At 39.4% G+C, this 17,249-nt stretch overlaps 1 protein-coding gene across 6 annotated transcripts in view; it reads left to right on the forward strand.

Annotated features, from left to right (window-relative positions):
- Window positions 1-16,630, forward strand: part of LAMB4 (laminin subunit beta 4) — a 118,828-nt gene extending 102,198 nt beyond the window's left edge. For all 6 annotated transcript variants that reach the window (XM_057504402.1, XM_057504398.1, XM_057504399.1 and 3 more), the window contains 6 exons: window positions 1,890-2,031; window positions 5,108-5,315; window positions 7,157-7,298; window positions 9,826-9,999; window positions 11,263-11,416; window positions 14,531-16,630. In XM_057504402.1, the coding sequence (XP_057360385.1) occupies window positions 1,890-2,031; window positions 5,108-5,315; window positions 7,157-7,298; window positions 9,826-9,999; window positions 11,263-11,416; window positions 14,531-14,670 (960 nt within the window). In that variant the 3' untranslated portion in view covers window positions 14,671-16,630. The remainder of the gene's footprint in view (window positions 1-1,889; window positions 2,032-5,107; window positions 5,316-7,156; window positions 7,299-9,825; window positions 10,000-11,262; window positions 11,417-14,530) is intronic.
- The last annotated feature ends 619 nt before the right edge of the window (window positions 16,631-17,249 follow it).

The raw sequence follows: 17,249 nt of genomic DNA on the forward strand, positions 1-17,249 counted from the left end.
CCAAAATAAAATAAAATAAATCAATATTCACATCTACTTCTATGTCTACATTTATATCCATATCAATGTATCAGAGCAAGCCTCTAAATTAGCCAAACTGGAGACTATCCCTACACACACTAAATGTTAGAAATAATTTTATGTAGTCATAATTCTGTATTGCTGCATAGTTTTTCCCTTATGTTATTCTTCATTGCTTTAACAAATATTCATTGAGTACCTCCTCTGAGCCAGACATTCATCCAGATGTTAGGAATTCATCCAGATCTTCATTGCAGCAATGAACACAATAAGTGCCTATCCTGGCCTTGCATCCCGGTGGCTAAAACAATCCTCAGTTGTTCCATGTAATTTTAAACTATTGCCCCTTCTCAAAACACAGAAATCTCACACCATTTAAATAAGCCCTGTGTTAACCTATTACTTTTTAAAATAGCCCCTGAAATACGTAAGAGCAGCATCTGGCTTAATCAGTACACACGTGGAGCACTGGAGAAGGGTGGGCCCAGGGCTGTCATGCTGATAAAATGGTGTGCTATCTTCCTCTTGCTTACAAGGGGGAACAGCACCAGAGAGCTTCTGAGGGAATTCTCAGGAGTCAGTTGTGACAGAACATGGACTGCAGAGAGATGTTGTAGGAGGGCAGTAATTTACCAACCCCTGTGTTTCTGAACATAACCTCAACAAGTCTATGCAGAGATTTCATCTGTTTAATGTGGTGCTTTCCTGTCCAGAGTATTTATTTCTGGAATTCTCTTTTTACTCCTATGCATTCTTACTTCCTATCCATTTTTTATTGAGATAAAATTGACGTATAACATTGTATTAGGTTTAGTTGTACAACATAATGGTTTGATATCTGCATATATTGTGAAATTATTAACACAAGTTTACTTGACATCCATCACCTTACCTAGTTACATTGTGATGAGAACTTTTAAGATCTCTCTTACCAACTGCACTCTGTCTAAAAATTAAAGCTCCAGAGTAATAAGGAACCACTCTCAAAAATACTAAGATACATACTTTTAATCATGTAAATATTTCTTTCTTGTTTAATCTTTTGCCAATGATTACAATTAAATCCTTTTCCACAGCCTCTGCAAGGCTCAAATTAAGCAAGCTCCTTTTGTGGGAGAATAAAGGGGGATTTTTTTTCCTAATTATGTTTGATCCTAATTAGTCCTACTTCTGTCACAGTTCATGTTGGTGATACTGTCCTATTGCTTTTTTTCTCTTTCTCTAACTTGATGGAATCCCAAGAAAAAGTCCATGACCTTTCTCAAATCACATAATTAAGAATTTGCTCTTCAAGGTCGTAAGCCTTTTAGTTCTATCATCCCTCCACCAAGTGTACAAAGTGTTAGGATTTATCTTTGTAGTCTGCTCTGAGTTCAAACTCATTTACTAAAGAAGGAATGTTGTCTTTTTAGCTTTCAAAAAAGTACACTATTTAAATTTGAGGAATGTTTAAAAGAGTAGCTACTTTAACTTGTATAGAAAAAATGCTCTCGGCTTATTAAACATAATGGCCACTGTAAGTTAGTCCTCAGTAATTTCTGTGAAATTTGTGGATATTATAGAATGCTAATGTCTCATTATAACAGAATCTGGGTTTTAGATTTGTATCAGGAAAAGTCATTAGTACTAGGTCAATATTTGATCACTAACAATGTCTTAAGTCATAAATTTCTGTTACTAAGTAAACATGATAATGAAAACAATATCATCTCTTTAAAGAGCCCTTGAAAATAAATCTATTGTGTAATTTCTAGACTTCTATGTCATTTTTAATGACAGTTTTATTTGGTACAGCTAGGAAATTAAACATCACAGAATGTGCCTAATTGTTGAGTGTTTCCTCATTGTTATTTTTTTTCTTATTCCAGATAAAAAATATAAGTAAACTGGCAGAAGGCTCCAAATCTATCTTCCAGCTGAGTGAGAAACTGAGGAATATGAAAAACCAAAGTGAATCTGAAGAAGAAGAAATGAATCTTTTAATCAGAGAACTAACAAAGTTTTTGTTAGGTAATTTTTTTTTTTTCTATTAGGACGAGTTTTTGCTCCTTCTTCCTCTTCTTTTAAAATGCATATTCAAACATAACAACTGAGTCCAAATTACATTAACTGCAAATAACATGTCCAAATTAGACACATGATATACCCTTGACTTAAAATATTTTCATGAAAATAATCCCCAAATATTAGCTGTACCAAAAAAATTATAGCTTTCTACATAAGACTAACTTAGGAATAAATCCTAGAATTTAGTTAAAATTCCAAACAAATGAGTTTGGTGTTTAAAATTATTGCATTTTTCTAAAAATAGGATAGTCCAACATGGATGACGCTGTCAGATTCCCTGAGGTGAGCTTCCATAGCTTTCTCTGCTACAGAGTATATGAGATCAAAGGATGCCAAATTTTGGTTAGTATATCAAATACTGTAGTGAAATGGCATCTAAAATATTAGTTTTAGCTATTACTATTTTCCAGGTCTTATGCTGGCTGTCTGGGGCTAATCAAAAGGAACTATTTGATTCATTAGCATTATGAATTATTATTACAATTACAAATTTATCCCTCATTGTGCCTTATTTTGGGAGAGGTTTATTAAACCCCTGAGAATTATTAGTTAAGGATAAAGATCAAATAGTATAGCTGGAGTTGACCTGAAACCTTACTCCCTGCCAGTACTGCAGTTTGGGCACCACACTATATGAAACTAATCTTAAGAGGCTTTCTTTTCCAGAGCCATCTTCCAAATTCAATAATTTAACGCTCTCTACATGAATTAATGAACAGTTGGGATGTCTGTTACAGTCTTTGCTCAATCACTTCACTAATTTGTTTCATATTTTTAGGAGACCTCTGTGGCCAAGTATTTTTTCCCATCTCTGTGGAAATTCTGGAAATTGTACTAGCAACTCTAGTTGAGATGGGGAAAAAAAATTAGGCAGTAAAAATAATCTGTAAAAATGACAAAAATAATGCATAAAAATGAATGGGGGTGGAATCTATTGGTCATTTTGTTTGTTCCAAAGCAAATTTTCAATGAGTTAGCTAGACAGATTGTTACTAACAGGACACAGATCCAGAAATTGGTTGGATTGAGGAACATGTTAGCTTTTTCTACAGATACAAATCAATTCAAACAACAAAACAAAACTAAAATCAAAACTGCCAGACCAGTTGTATAAGAAAATGGGATGTGGCCCTAAGTCCCAACAGTGGTTCAGAAAGCAGCTGCTGCCTGCTTTCTTAGAGCCATCTTCCAAATTCAGTAATTTGCAACTGGGCCATAGGGTTTATTCCTTTATTAGTCTCAATTCTCATTGCTATGGAACATTTTTTTAAAGAAAATTTTCACTTTAGTTAACCAAAGGAATCAAAAAATTAAAAACTGTCCAGATTATCACAACAATAATTAGAGTAGGCATAGAGAAAAATCATATTCCTTAAAAGAAACTTCTCTAGTCAGGGTACCAACAGCCTTGGTCACCAGGAGCCAGTGCCCTTCCCCCACCTGGTTCTACTCTTTTCCATGCTATAAAGCCCAAATAAAATTATCATTCAGTTATGCAGTAGCCACACTATTCAGCAATTCTTTGACCACCTTACTATTTTTCTTATAGTCTGAATTCCTTATTAACAAAGTTATACGTCATTTCCTCTAAAAGTGCTCATAAAAATTTTGCATTTGTAATTTCATAATAAATGCCAATGAATGTTTGATTACTGAATATGTGATTAAATTAAATTCACTTTTTATTAGAAGTTTTTTATAAAAAGAATTGCTATTTCTTTAAAAAGCCAACTCCTGATTCTGCTTAAAATATGGTTTTAATTTATTCACAAAAAAAGTCACTGTTTTCAAAAAATATTACAGGGAGAAAAATCTTCCTTTTCTGTGACACAAAATAGCTGAAGAAAAGTTGACTGCAGGAAGGACATACACACTCCTGTCATGTCAACAATCAAATGCTAAAAATCATCCCAAGCCCACTGCCTCCTACATGAAGCCCAAGTTCCTTAGCCTCCCATTAGGGGTTCCAGCCTTTCCAAACTTCCACTCCTCCCACTTGGACACCCCACTCTTCCTCCAACAATGATCCTCATACTGTTTCTTGTTCCCTCAGCTTGGAACCCCTTTCCCCCACCTTTTACCCAACCTGTCACAAGGTTAATCTCTGCTGTCCTCTAAGGCCAGGCTTAAATGCCTTTTTGAAGTTCTTTTACAAGTATCTTCTCCTCCCTCTGGACCCCACATCATTTTGTCTTACATTTATCAGTTGTGTACTTGTGGAATCAGTATTCATATAGAATAACTTTTATTTCCCCACTTAATAGTAAACCCCTTAAGGGTTAGATATGTGTCTTATTCATCTCTAACTTCCCCTGTGGGTTTAGCATCATACGTCAATAAGGAGACAGAATACAAAAAGTTATCACCCCAAACACAGTCCATCTTCCACTCAGTTCTCAAAAGGTGCCAATGTTATTTTTCTGAAAAGCAGGGCATAGGTGGATTTACAAATTTCTTTATAATATGTTATTCATCTGGTACTTTACTCTGTTTTGTCACATTCCCTTCTGAAAATAGGCCTATGAGTAGTAGCATCAGGTATAGTTACCCAGTTATACAAATGACCAAAAATTGTGAGCCATGTTAATGGCATACAGGATTGGAATCAAGTTTTGTTGAGTCTAAACCCAGAGCTTCCCGATTGTTCACTCATTGTGTCTGAGTATTAAAGAGAGGCATCTAAACATTTTCATTGCTTTTGAGTCTGTACTTACAGTAAGTAATCCTTGGGAGGATATTTTGTAGGATATATACAATATCCTCAGTCTGTAGTTTTCATTTTCCCAACAAGCATTTGCATAGCATATATTCAGGACTACACAAGCAGTATATTGCTTTGAGGGAAAAGGGAAAATTGAGGGTGGAGAAGACTCCGTGGGACACATATAGTCTAATGCCTGTATTCTGGGAACCCATAATCAATATCAGTGTATTTGACTTAGAATTCCTTGTGGTTATATTTACAAGATACACCATTGATAAGGAGACATAATAACTAAAACCCAGCTTCTTATTTAAGAGGAAGACATGCCTCCAGAGGACATAGAGAAAGTTGCAAATCCTATACTTGACATCCACCTACCAGTAACATCACAAAATCTAACCCATGAACTTGACAAAACACAGAAGCTGATGCAACTCTGTAAGGACTACAGGACAGACAAGAACAGGCTAAATAAAGCAGCAGGTGGAGCCCAGAAGGTTTTGGTGAAGGCGAAGGTAGCTGAGTAAGTACAGCACTAATATCCTCCCCTTGCTCTAACCAACCGTCAGCCAAGGCCTTCTGAAAAAAACTTGCCTGAGGAGCTACAATGTTCAAATGAAATTACCCTCCAAATTGAGGGCTAAACTCTTTTTGTAGGTGCCTCAGGAAGCTGGGGAATTAGGGAATGTGCCAGAATGCTCATTTCCCATTTTCCTTGAACTCGGAATGCCTTTCTCATAATCTGTTACCTCTTTTTACCATTATATACCAGTAAATGCCATATACTGATTACATGCCAATATTAACAGGTGGTGAGAATATCAGTGTATTTTTCCCTTCCTGTGTCCCTGTTTTTGTTACTTTCTTAATTTACTTTAATAAGTAGTATTTTGAAAAAAAATCTCAATTTAAAAAAAGAGACTACACTCAAAAGGTATGATGGTGAGGAATAGAAGAAATGAACACTAGTGTCCCAGGAATAATCCAGGAGTAATATGATATATACGGTGCACAGAGTTAACTAACTCCTGCTTCCTTTTGCCCTTGCTGACTTAGCCAAGCAGAAAGGAAAAGGTCTCTTGATGTTTTTATGAGCAAGGGGTACTGGGAGTCAGGGTCATAAGGTCAATCAGATAGTGGCCACATCATTGGCACCTACCACCATCTCTGGCTGCCAGAGGAGCTAAGACTGCCTTCACTGTCTTATCAGCCACTTACATAAATGAAATATGCCAGCCTCCACTGTCAGTCCAACCCCTCCTAGTTTTCATATTTCACATTCGGAAGATTAAGTAACTACAGTGCAATCACACCACTTTTAAAAATGATGTTGTTGATGACAGGTTCTTAGAACATGCAGATTCTTACTGTGCAGTGTTAATGCTTTCAAAAGGACACTAACAAAGTAAACTGTGGACTTTGGTTATTATGATGTGTCTGTGGAGGTTCGTCCATGGTGACAGGTGTCCCACTCTGGTGGGGATGTGGACAGCGGGGAGGCTGTGCATGTTGGGAGCAGGGGTCTATGGGAAATCTTTGTACCTTCCTCTCAGTTTTGCCATGGCCCTGAAACTGCTCTAAAAAAATAGTCTTTGTACAAGGCTTTTTTCCACTGGGAGGAGAGGATGGGCTGGATTTGGAAGGGGAATTTTTGCAATTTAGCTCTTTTTGCTCTCACACAAGCATTTCTACTTACGCTTTTGCAAAGGGCTTTCTGATATTTCCCTCATTTGGTACATTCTTCCAAAGGTGAATTTGAACTCATAGATCCAAGTATCTGGTGAATGTTGACTTGAGGTGAGCTCATTTCTGTAAAATAGCATGTCACTTGGAATGCTTGTGATGTTAACCTCTAACTGGGCCCCTGGGCAGCTGGAATGTCAGTGAAACTTAAATAAACCTGAATAAACAGCCTGCAAATGCAGGGCCTTTAGTTCTCTCTGCTGTCTGGGGAACCTCTTGACTCTGCCACCCCCACTCCAATAAGAAAGTTAGGGAATGTTGTGGAAGTTTGAGAAATTGGGTACTGGAATTGGCTGAGGATAGTTTTTTGTTTAAAGCTTGACAGTTATATCCCCAAACCTCTCTGTTTGTGACAAATTAAGAAGAAACAAGACCTGTATCCTTGATTTCCCTATGTGGCAAAATCTATATCTACTGAGTATGCATATGTGTGTTTTTATTGGTATTTAAATATACCTGTTTTTCAAAATGCAGACTTCAGCACTTTGCCTTGCTTAAGAGTTATTTAAATTTTCTTTATAAATAATTCAGTAAGGTTTTTGGTTGAGTCAAAACTCTCAAGGTGAATAATGAATAATTTTATATATTTATCTAATCTGGTATGTTAATATTTTACCTTAGAAAAGCAGCAGCAAATGTTGTATTAAGTCTTGACAAAATGTTGAATCAATTGCAACAAGTTCAAATCACTCAAGGATGGGCAAATTCCACCATCACACAGCTGACTGCAGAGATAACAAAAATAAAAAAGAATGTACTGCAGGTATTTCTCTTCTTGGAACTAACCTGAGATAGATTTTGAGTGCAGAGACAGTACAGTTTTTATGTGTGCCAATGTCATGCTTGCCTTACCTATTGATGGGATTATTATAAGGATAAAAAAAGATTATGGTGGTGCATTCATGTAATTAATATTCTATGCAGAAGTCTCATAGCATCATTTCATTTTTTTGTTGACCAATCCTGGGGGACACAGCAGGTAATTCTGCCAGCTTATAAATGAAGAAACTAAGACTCAGAGAGGTTAAGTGACATGACTAAGGTCACACAGCTAGTTAAAGGTAGATTTGACGCCAAAGTGTATCCCATCTGATATCAGGGAAAGTAAGACTTTAAAGAAATAAAATTAATTGTTGTCAGGTTTCTGTAACTAAATGTGCATGAAATCTCATCAGAATATACTAAGACTGCAAAAATATCTTACCGAAAAGAACGTGTTCCATCCAGAGTTTGGTGGGAGCAAAGCCCTGGTTTAACCCCCATGATAGATCCAGGAGAGGGAGCCTGGCAGCTGAAGGACAGGACAGGACCTAGTCCCCTGGGGGTGAAGGCTCCATTCTCTAGCACATTTCCCCCGCTACGGATGGTGAGTTCTGCAGTCTCTGCCCTTCAGCTGGGTTTTACATGTCTAAATACATGCATCTTGAAAAGACAGAGGGCAGCAGAACAGGCAATAGTGCATAGGAAATAAAACCCTTAGATGTGAAGAGGTCGTATGTGTAGGCTAGCTAGAAAAACAGAAACATAGAAGGCTTTTTCCCCTTCTAGGCATCACCCTAGAATGTGTTGACAAAATACAGCCCATGGGCCAAATGGGTTCACCAACTGCTTTTGTATACAGAGTTACAGAGTTTTATTGGAATACAGCCACATACCTCTATGGCTGCTTTTGCCCAATAATGGCACAGAGTTGAATAGTTGCAAAAGAGACTTTGTGGACCACAAAGTGTACAATATTTACTACCTGGCCCTTTACAGAAAAAGTTTGCAAATTCCTCTCTAGAAAACTGCCACATGTGTGCAAGGGCACGGGAAGGGACTTCCATTTCTAAAAATGTGGTGGACCAGTTCCCAGCAGGAAAAAAGTAAATATGGTAGATAGGATAATGCATAGCCAAAGCAGTAATAAATAGAGGAAATTCCAGAGGCCAAAAATGACAGGAAAGCACAAATCCAGAGGTGATCAAGCAGAGGGCATCTGCCAGTCCCTGGTGTGCGTGATGTTGGTTTTGATGGTCACCATGCAAAACAGGCAGGAAACAAAGCCCACACAAGGAGGGAATAAGACCCTACAGAGAGCTGTGAGCCCAAAGGCAGAACTCCTCAGTGACATGGTACACTGTTCTACACACACACACACACACACACACACAGAGGTGGGGGGGAGAATGAGAGGGAGGGAGAGTACCAGTAAAGGCATTTGCCTCTGAGAAGTGTTCACTAAGAATTGCTAACCACAGGCTAGCTCTCACATGCATTTGGGACTAGTGTTCACACTACCTGGGTGACCCCAACACCCCAAGGTAAAAATGTCCTTTAAAATGGTCCTAGATTGGTAGTGCACTCAGATGCCTGGAAGAGGCAACCAGAAATCCCCTCCAAAGGAACGCCCTTTAAACTGAGCCTCAGAGAATTCCCCCAAAACACCTAAGAAGCAAGCTACCCTAAGCAAGAATCACCATAAACAGGAAACAACAGAATCAGAATGTAAGGGACTGCAGGTGTTACTGTTATTGGAGATTAAAAAAAAAATAAGAATGTGTATTATGTTTAAGAATATTGAAGAACATAGGAAAGTATGACCAAAGAATAAGAGACAGGAGCTGACAAATGACCAAGCAGATGTGGCTTTGCGATAAGACAAATGTAGTCATTGAAACAGGGAACAAGTCTAAGATGTTCATTATTGTTTGGGAGGGGCAAAAAAGTTAGAAGCCACCTTTATTAACCACAGAATAGAAAAATAAATTGTTGTATATTCTAACAAGGGCATGCTTTAAATTGATAAAAAATTAAAAAACAGCTATGCAAATTAACCTAGGTTATTTGTACAAGCATAATTTTGAATTAAAAAGTTCAAGTTGCAGAAAATCCACAGTATGATCTAATTGTATAAAGTTAAAAAATAGAAAATACTGTGCATTGTTAGAAATACTGCATAACATAGAGTAAAAAGCACGTAGAAGTACGTAGAAGGACAATGTTAGACCCCCCTTCAGAGGAAAGAGAAGAGATACGTGGGGAGTAGTACATGGAGACAGTGGCTCACCGGCAGTGCTTTAGCCTTAAACTGGCTGGTGGGTGGGTACAGGGATGTGTGTCATATTTTCTTTTAGACCCTTTTGTATGTATGACATATTTTGGCTTTTTTTTTTAATGAAACAAAAACAAAGGAATGATTTTATTTCTCTTTACACCTAGCTTAGTGTCTGAGGGGAAATTATATCATTTATTTTCTCGACTGTTTGTTACATAGACTTTCTCCTTTCTGGTCTTCCAATCAACAACAGGCCGAAAATCAAGCCAAGGAGACTAAGAATGAGCTGGACTTAGCACAGCAGCAGTCAGGGCTGGAGGATGGACTTCCCCGACTGCAGACCACAGTGCAAAGGAATCAAGACCAAGCCACCCGTGTGAAAGCGCAGGCTGAGTCGGCCCGACGCCAGGCTGGGGGCCTGGAGGAGGTCATTACTCCTGCCACTGCCACCAGGGGCAGACACACAGCATTTCTGTAAAAGATAATCTTTCAACTGCAGATTTTTGTACCGTTTGTTAGCATTTCCTTTCATGCTGGTCCACACTCAGGGGTGTATATTTGTAGGGATCCCAATGGGCATGAAAGCTCTTATGCAGCAGAGAACTGTCTCTGGAGAAGACAAGTCCTTTGGCCAGTTTACGTTGGAGTGTTTACTCCTCTGATCTTCCTAATATTACCAGTGGTGTCCTAGTCAAAGTTGTCCTAAACTTCCAAACTTTCACAATTGATATCATTGGTCTATCTTGCATGTAGTTACCCTTTATTCTATTTAACTCACATAACATAAAGAAAAGTGAAAGTCATCTGCCAAAGAGAACAGCTCAAATTACAAAAATTGCAGTGGTTAATTAAGCAGTTGTCAAAATGAACTATTAATTTAAGTTGCTGACAGAAACTATCAACTCATTTTCTTAGCAGGAAATCTTTGGTTGATTGAGTTAATATAGTAGCTTAAAAGAAAAATGTTAAAGTGTTCTTACAATTGGTCTATTCCCTTGCTTTAACTCCAAATGTACTAGGTACATTTCCCACTGGTGGGAGTTGAGAATATTTTCTACAGAAGGGAGGTTGAGAAAGGTACCTTCTGCCCACACTCCTTCCACTTATGTATCCATTCCTAGGTCTGGCCTTTGTCCATCTATCTCAGGTTATCAGCCATTCAGGTGAAGGCAAAGGTTTCTATTCTGAAACTGAGGCAACAGTTCACACTAGCACTTCTGCTGCCCTTCCAGCCTCATCTCTGTCTTACCTTTTGCCAACCCAGTAATGCATCCTTGCTGCCTCTAAATCTTCACCGCTCCCTCTGCCCTTCTTCATGGACACGCAGCTGTTCAGCCGATGGCACAGATGCTTGTCAAGTGCAGGACTGGGACAGTTCTGTCCTCTCTTTCTCCTACCTCAGTGTAGCTCAGGACAGACCCTTGGTGCCTCATAAATAGTTGCCTTAACTTGGAATAACGATTGACACTTTGTAACAAAGACATTTTTTAAATTAACTAAAGCTGAGATTTTTTTCAACCTGAAAAGAAACTAACAATGCAAACAAGGCCCTGCTGGAAATACCTGAGTAGCTCAAGCACATTGACTGACTGGGTTATGGTTTCCTCTTACTCGTTTCCTGGACAGTATCAGGCAGACATGTGTACATGCTGGATAAATATTTCCTGATTGGAGTGTTGCTCTGTTACAGGAGTTTGTAGAGCTGAAAAATCAATATGCTGCTCTCCAACGTAAGACAAGCACCATAGGACTGACAAAGGAAACCTTAGGGAAAGTGCAACGGCTCAAAGACGCAGCAGAAAAACTGGCTGAGGATACAGAGGACAAGATAAGAAGAATAACAGGTATCTATCTATTCCTTTTTTCCCAGCTTTATTGAGGTATAACTGACAAATAGAATTGCAAATATTTAATGTGATGATTTGATGGACGTGTTGTATACATTGTGAAGTGATCACTGCAATTAAGTTAACACATACCTCACCTCTCACAGTACCTTTTTCCTTGTTGTGGTGAGAATGCTTAGGCTCTACTCACACAATCCCATGTCATTAACTATAGTCAGCACCATGCTGTACCTTTGATCCCCAGAACTTGCGCATTTCTTACCTGGAAGTGTGGCCCCTGTGACCAACAGCTCCCCATCATTTCTCCTGTCCGCCCTAACTTCTGCTCCTATGAGTTCAGCTTTCTTTTTAGATTCCACAATTGTGACCACAGTATTTGGCTTTCTGTCTCTGGCTTATTTTCACTTCGCACAGCATCATCCAGGTTTGTCTATGTTGTTGTTAAGTGGCAGGATTTCAGGATTTCCTTCTTTTTATGCCTGAATTTTATATATTTTCTTTATCACATTTCCTTTATCCATTCACCTGCTGACAGACACCCAGGTCACTGCCGTTGTGAATAAGCACTGCAGTGACCGTGGGGGTGCAGGTGTCTCTCAGGTCCCATTTCCTGTGGATAAATCCCTCCAAGTGGAGCTGCTGGGTTGTAGGGAGTTCTGTCTGCTCTTACACTCCTCCACCAAGTCAACAGTTACATAGTACTTCACCATCCTGGTAGAATTTATACCAATTTCAATTGATTTTGACACAGCTTAATCCCATGTGAGCCCACTGTGGGGACAGAAGTAGGAACCGGGGCTGTGTTTTGGGGACTGCAGTGTAACAAGCATCTTGCATGGTTCCACTTCAAAGGGTATTAATGAGCATCTATCTACTCTGCGTTAATCATAACAGAGATTTTTTTTTGACTTGTCGCCTTGAAACTCCCTTTCCCTAATTCAGTGGTTCTCAGCCAGTTTATCCCCTCCACTGGGGATAAAAATATCTGAAGACATTTATGCTTGTCACAACTAGCAGGTACAACTAGCATCTAGTGGATGGAGGCCAGGAATGTTGCTAAACACCCTGTAATACACAGAACATCTCCCCAACACACATAGACACAATTACTCTGCCCAGTAGTGCCGAAGTCCTTCCATGGAACTTTGTGTCTGTCAGGGTCCCAGCAAGAAACAGAAAGCACATTTGGACGTGACGCTGCACCATGTATTTATAAGTGGTGTTGTCTCAGTTACATATTCATTGCACATTAAACCACCCCCAGAATCAATGGCTTAAATGACAGCCATGAATTCTTTCTCTGTGGGTGCCTGGGTGTCCCCTCCACAGGTGTCCTGTGCGTTGCTCAAGCAGCTGCATTGGGCTGAGGGGTTGGCTGTCTGGTCCCCCAGGGTGGGCTTAGCTGAGATGCAGGACCTCTCTCCATGGGGGCTTCCATGCCAGGCTGCTTTATGGCATGGTTTTATCAGGGTTCCAGGAGATAAGCACAGAAGCCACAAGGCTTGAGGTCCTGCAACATCATTTCATCCACTTTCTATTGGTCACAACAACTTGCAAAGCCTGACCTGGTTTGAGGAAAGGTAAATAGAATCTACTTCTTGACAGGAGGAACTAAAAAATGGCTCAGGAATTAAGGAACTCAACTGAGGGTGGGGAGGTACTAGGCAACTGGTAGTGGGGAGAAGCCATCAGCATCCCTGGGCCTGAGGGAGCAGCAGGACACGGGTTCGAGTGCTGTGAGGTGGCTCTGTGAACACCCGAGGGCACGGATGGGCCACCTTGCAGGAGCTGTTGCAGAGAAATGTAAGACCTGCAGGCACCTTGCTGCTTGAGGGACAGAGGTCACTGGCTCTTACCACCCTCCCATCACCTCTCAGAAATGGCAGTGGCTGAGTGTGAATGAAAGCCAGAGGTCAAGGGAGCCAGGGGCCATCATCCACAGAGGCTAGCTCTCCAGGACGCAGAGCAGGATGGAGCAGTGTCTGCAGGGGCAAATGCCAGTGACCTCACAATCTTAGACACGTGCGTGTTAGAAACACAGGGGTCTTGTTTTCTTTTAGTACAGATGTACTTCTAGTGCTGAATCTCCTTTTAAATCTCAAATGACAAATATCTGAGAGTTTTCAGTGATGAATGCTTACTGTTCATATCCACTCTGTAGTCTCTCAAAGGCTTTACTAGAAAGTTCTTATATTCAGACAAAAAATCTCCCTTCATGGAATTTTCACTGCTGATTTCATTATGTTTTCTTAGGATGACAAAAATATATTTACTGTGCTTTTCTGGTCCTCAAATACTTGCAAATAGCTATAGCACATTGAACATCACTAGTTAAGTCAACTTTTCACAGGACAGTTTCAAATTTCCTCAGCAATCTGGTTCCTTCCTCTAAACTCATGCTGGGATTTCCCCAGACCAGCTAAGGATCAGGTGTGATCTGGTCAGTGAACTTGGACACTTACCTTCCTTTGTGAAGTATCTACTTCACGCCCAGGTCAGCCACTTTCCAAAGACCACCTCCCACTGTTAACTTCAGCCCCCTGTAGCTCTTCCACCCACTACCGAACAGGATCTTTGACAGGGTTTACTGTAATTGCCATGTGTTTGTTGAATGGAGAATGAATGGATGGATAGGTGGATGCATGGATGGACAGGAGTGAATGGCATCCCTTTGCTTTTGTTGTTCAGGGACTTCAATATCAGCAGAAGAGAATGAAGAAATGAAAATGTCAGTCCTTTTCCCAGAAAAATTAGGAAATCCTAAAGTGATGAACACATGTTAAAAAGTAAACTTAAAAGTATAGCACTTCACCAAATACAATCAAGCCCACCTCTGTCTTTTCATTTCTAATAAATTCTAACTAGCGTTAGACTCACACTGATAAATGCCTCCAGATGTAGAATATTTTTAGACAAAAATATCAATTTGCTCTGATTTATGTGAAAACTTTGAGAAGTCTGATGGAAATAAATGTTTTATCCATTGAATCAGAACACAAAACTACACACATCTTTAAAAGACATATAAATCCCTGTGTTTGGTGTAGTGTGGGTATCCAGGACGGTTCTATCAAGTGAAAATATATCATTTACTTCATTTTCTTCTCTCAGATTTAGAAAAGAAGATCCAAGATTTGCATCTAAGTAGACAAGAAAAAGCTGATCAACTGAAACAGTTGGAGGATCAAGCCATTGCCATTAAAAATGAAATTGTTGAGCAGGAAAAGAAATATGCTACCTGCTATAGTTAGAGTTACAGTACAAAATCAGCCTGTGCCTTCTCTGGCTTCTGACATGGAAACCTAAGGAGCTGCGCTGAACTTGGGAAACGCAAACGCTCGGCCTGCTCTGCCCGCCCTTCCCCAAGCCCTCTCTGTGCCGCACACCCGCCCCCAGGGCTGGGCGGGAGGACTGGGCCAAGGGAAAGCTGCTTCAAAGAAAAGAAAGGGCAAGTAAAGAGACTGTCTCTGCTTTCAGAAACCTTTCCTCTGGCCTTCCTTTCCCTTTCCTACTTAAAAATAGTGAGTTACATATGCCAGCATAAATCTAAATATTCTATTTACTAATACTCATTTCCAGTGAACTGAAAGGTTAAATAAATTGCCAGCAGCTGGGGTTGAGGAATGGGAGTTATCAATCAACAGCTATAAAGTTTCAGCTAAGCAAGATGAGGAAGTTCTAAAGATCTGCTGGGCATTACATGCACAGTCGGTGATAATATACATTCAAACATGTTATGAGGGTAGCGCTCATATTAAATGTTCTTACCACAATAAATTTAAACAAAATAAATCAGTGTCTCTAAAACAAAGATGAAAATAAAGGATGGCATGTACTAGATTGTCTTATGTTTTAATTTAGGCTTGCTCTATCTATAACACTATTGTTCTATCCTGAATAAAACGCATACAATTCAAAATGTAACTTGTTCTTACACCCACTTTTCTACATATTCATTCTCTCCACCAAAGGATTCCATTTCCCCACATGGTACTAGAACAATATTCAAAAAGATAAATACTGAACTATGTTTTATAATTTGCAGGCATTTTTGCTGTAAAATCTACTTATTTTTAAAAGACTAGCAATCATGTTATTGTTGTTTATAAAAGATCAGATTGCCTCATTTCAAAATGGGTCTATGATTTCACATTAACTTTTTTTGCATGTGTGATTATATATAGAGTATTGCTTGTTTGTGAAAGCTATCCTGTAGAGGGATTATTTTACAGGAATTTGTCCCCACAGTTTTGAATAAGCAAAAATATACATCAGCATTGATGTAAGAAAGAGGAAAAGCAGCTGGAGCCATTTTCCCTAAGGGACTGACTCATAAAAAATGGATTTAAAAAGTCAACAAAGGGGCTTTAGGATTACATGTAACTATGAAATTTCTGAAAATATATTTTATTCAGGAAAATTGCAGTTTCCTGGGAGATTCTGAAGAATAGAATGAAACTTTTCTATGGGATGGCAGTCTCTTGAAATATATGATTGTAATGCTTCACAGGTCTAGCACTTAAGACTTACGGAAGATACCAACAAATGACACACAAGATGAAGAGAGTCGAAAAATATAGCTGTTGTAGAGTCTAAATTGTTTACTCCAATGTAGAGGGTGGAACACTTAATTTTACAGGCATGGTTATCTGTTTGCAATAGCAACATTCAGTGATCTACCTTTTCAATGGTCAAAGACAGTGTAAGCAACAGGCCAGAGAGTGTGGACATGGTTAAAGAGGGAAGAGTTTCTGTGCTCTGACTTCCCAGTTGAAGTCTGGAGAGACAGAACATTCCCCAGCCAGGAGGGAAGCACAGTGCTCCGCAGAGCCACGCGCAAGGGCAAAGTGAACCCATCGCCTCTGCGGGCTCCGGGGATGGCGGTCTGATGAGGTTAGGAAGCACATCAAGTACTTTGGAAAGATTGCAATTAAAAAGTGGTTAAGCTTTCTCAACTTTGGTGTTTGAGAAGCTTTGGTTATCTTTCAAAATGTACATGTGTGAAAATCTTTCTTGATAATGTCAGATGAAAAATTCTAATGTCCTGTACTGGCTCTATCAGTGGTTTAAGATGTACCCAAGGCAAAGCTTCGGTGAAACAGTATCTGATACATTGCAAAGTAATTTGGTAATGTTGAACGGTATATTAAGAAAATCATCTTAAACAGGGAGAAAAGCTCTGGGAATAATTCATTGTGCTACTTATATTAACAATGCAAAGAATCCAAATAATTACAAATGAATTAAATATGATTTTACCAACGTGAATTCTTGGTTGCAAAGACTGAAAACCAACGATAGCTTATTAAGCAGGAAACATTTATTGAACGGATACCTGGTAGCACATAAATGGAAGAAATGGCTGGAGAAAAGGTAACCAAGGACAATTATGCATCTGGGAATGTATCTAAGATTGAACCCCAGGAGCCCCACTGGACACTCTCCATCGTCCAGTCAAACTTCGGCTGCCTCTGCATCATGTGTCACTCAATATGCCTAGTGGGGGTTTCCAGTCAGTGGAGCCTCCTCATTGCCCTGGCTGCCAGGGAGTGAGAAGAGCAAATATTTGATGCCCTTGGCTTTGGTGGCAGGAGGGGAGTTCTGCCTCCACTTACCTTTGGAATCTTCCACAGTAGGATTTTGATGCCAGACATCAAAAAATCACAAATGTCCACTATAGATCACCTCTTTGACTTCTTAATATATTTTTCGTCCCATTTTTTTCTTCTAAAACAAAAGCATATGCTTCTACCAAACATAGCGTTGCCTTCACTCAGCATCTGAAAGCACATTCACCCTGTCCTCAGGGGAACCAGCCCGAAGCCCATCT

The sequence above is a fragment of the Manis pentadactyla genome, chromosome 7, assembly GCF_030020395.1.
Source record: "Manis pentadactyla isolate mManPen7 chromosome 7, mManPen7.hap1, whole genome shotgun sequence".
Classification (NCBI taxonomy): Eukaryota; Metazoa; Chordata; class Mammalia; order Pholidota; family Manidae; genus Manis; species Manis pentadactyla.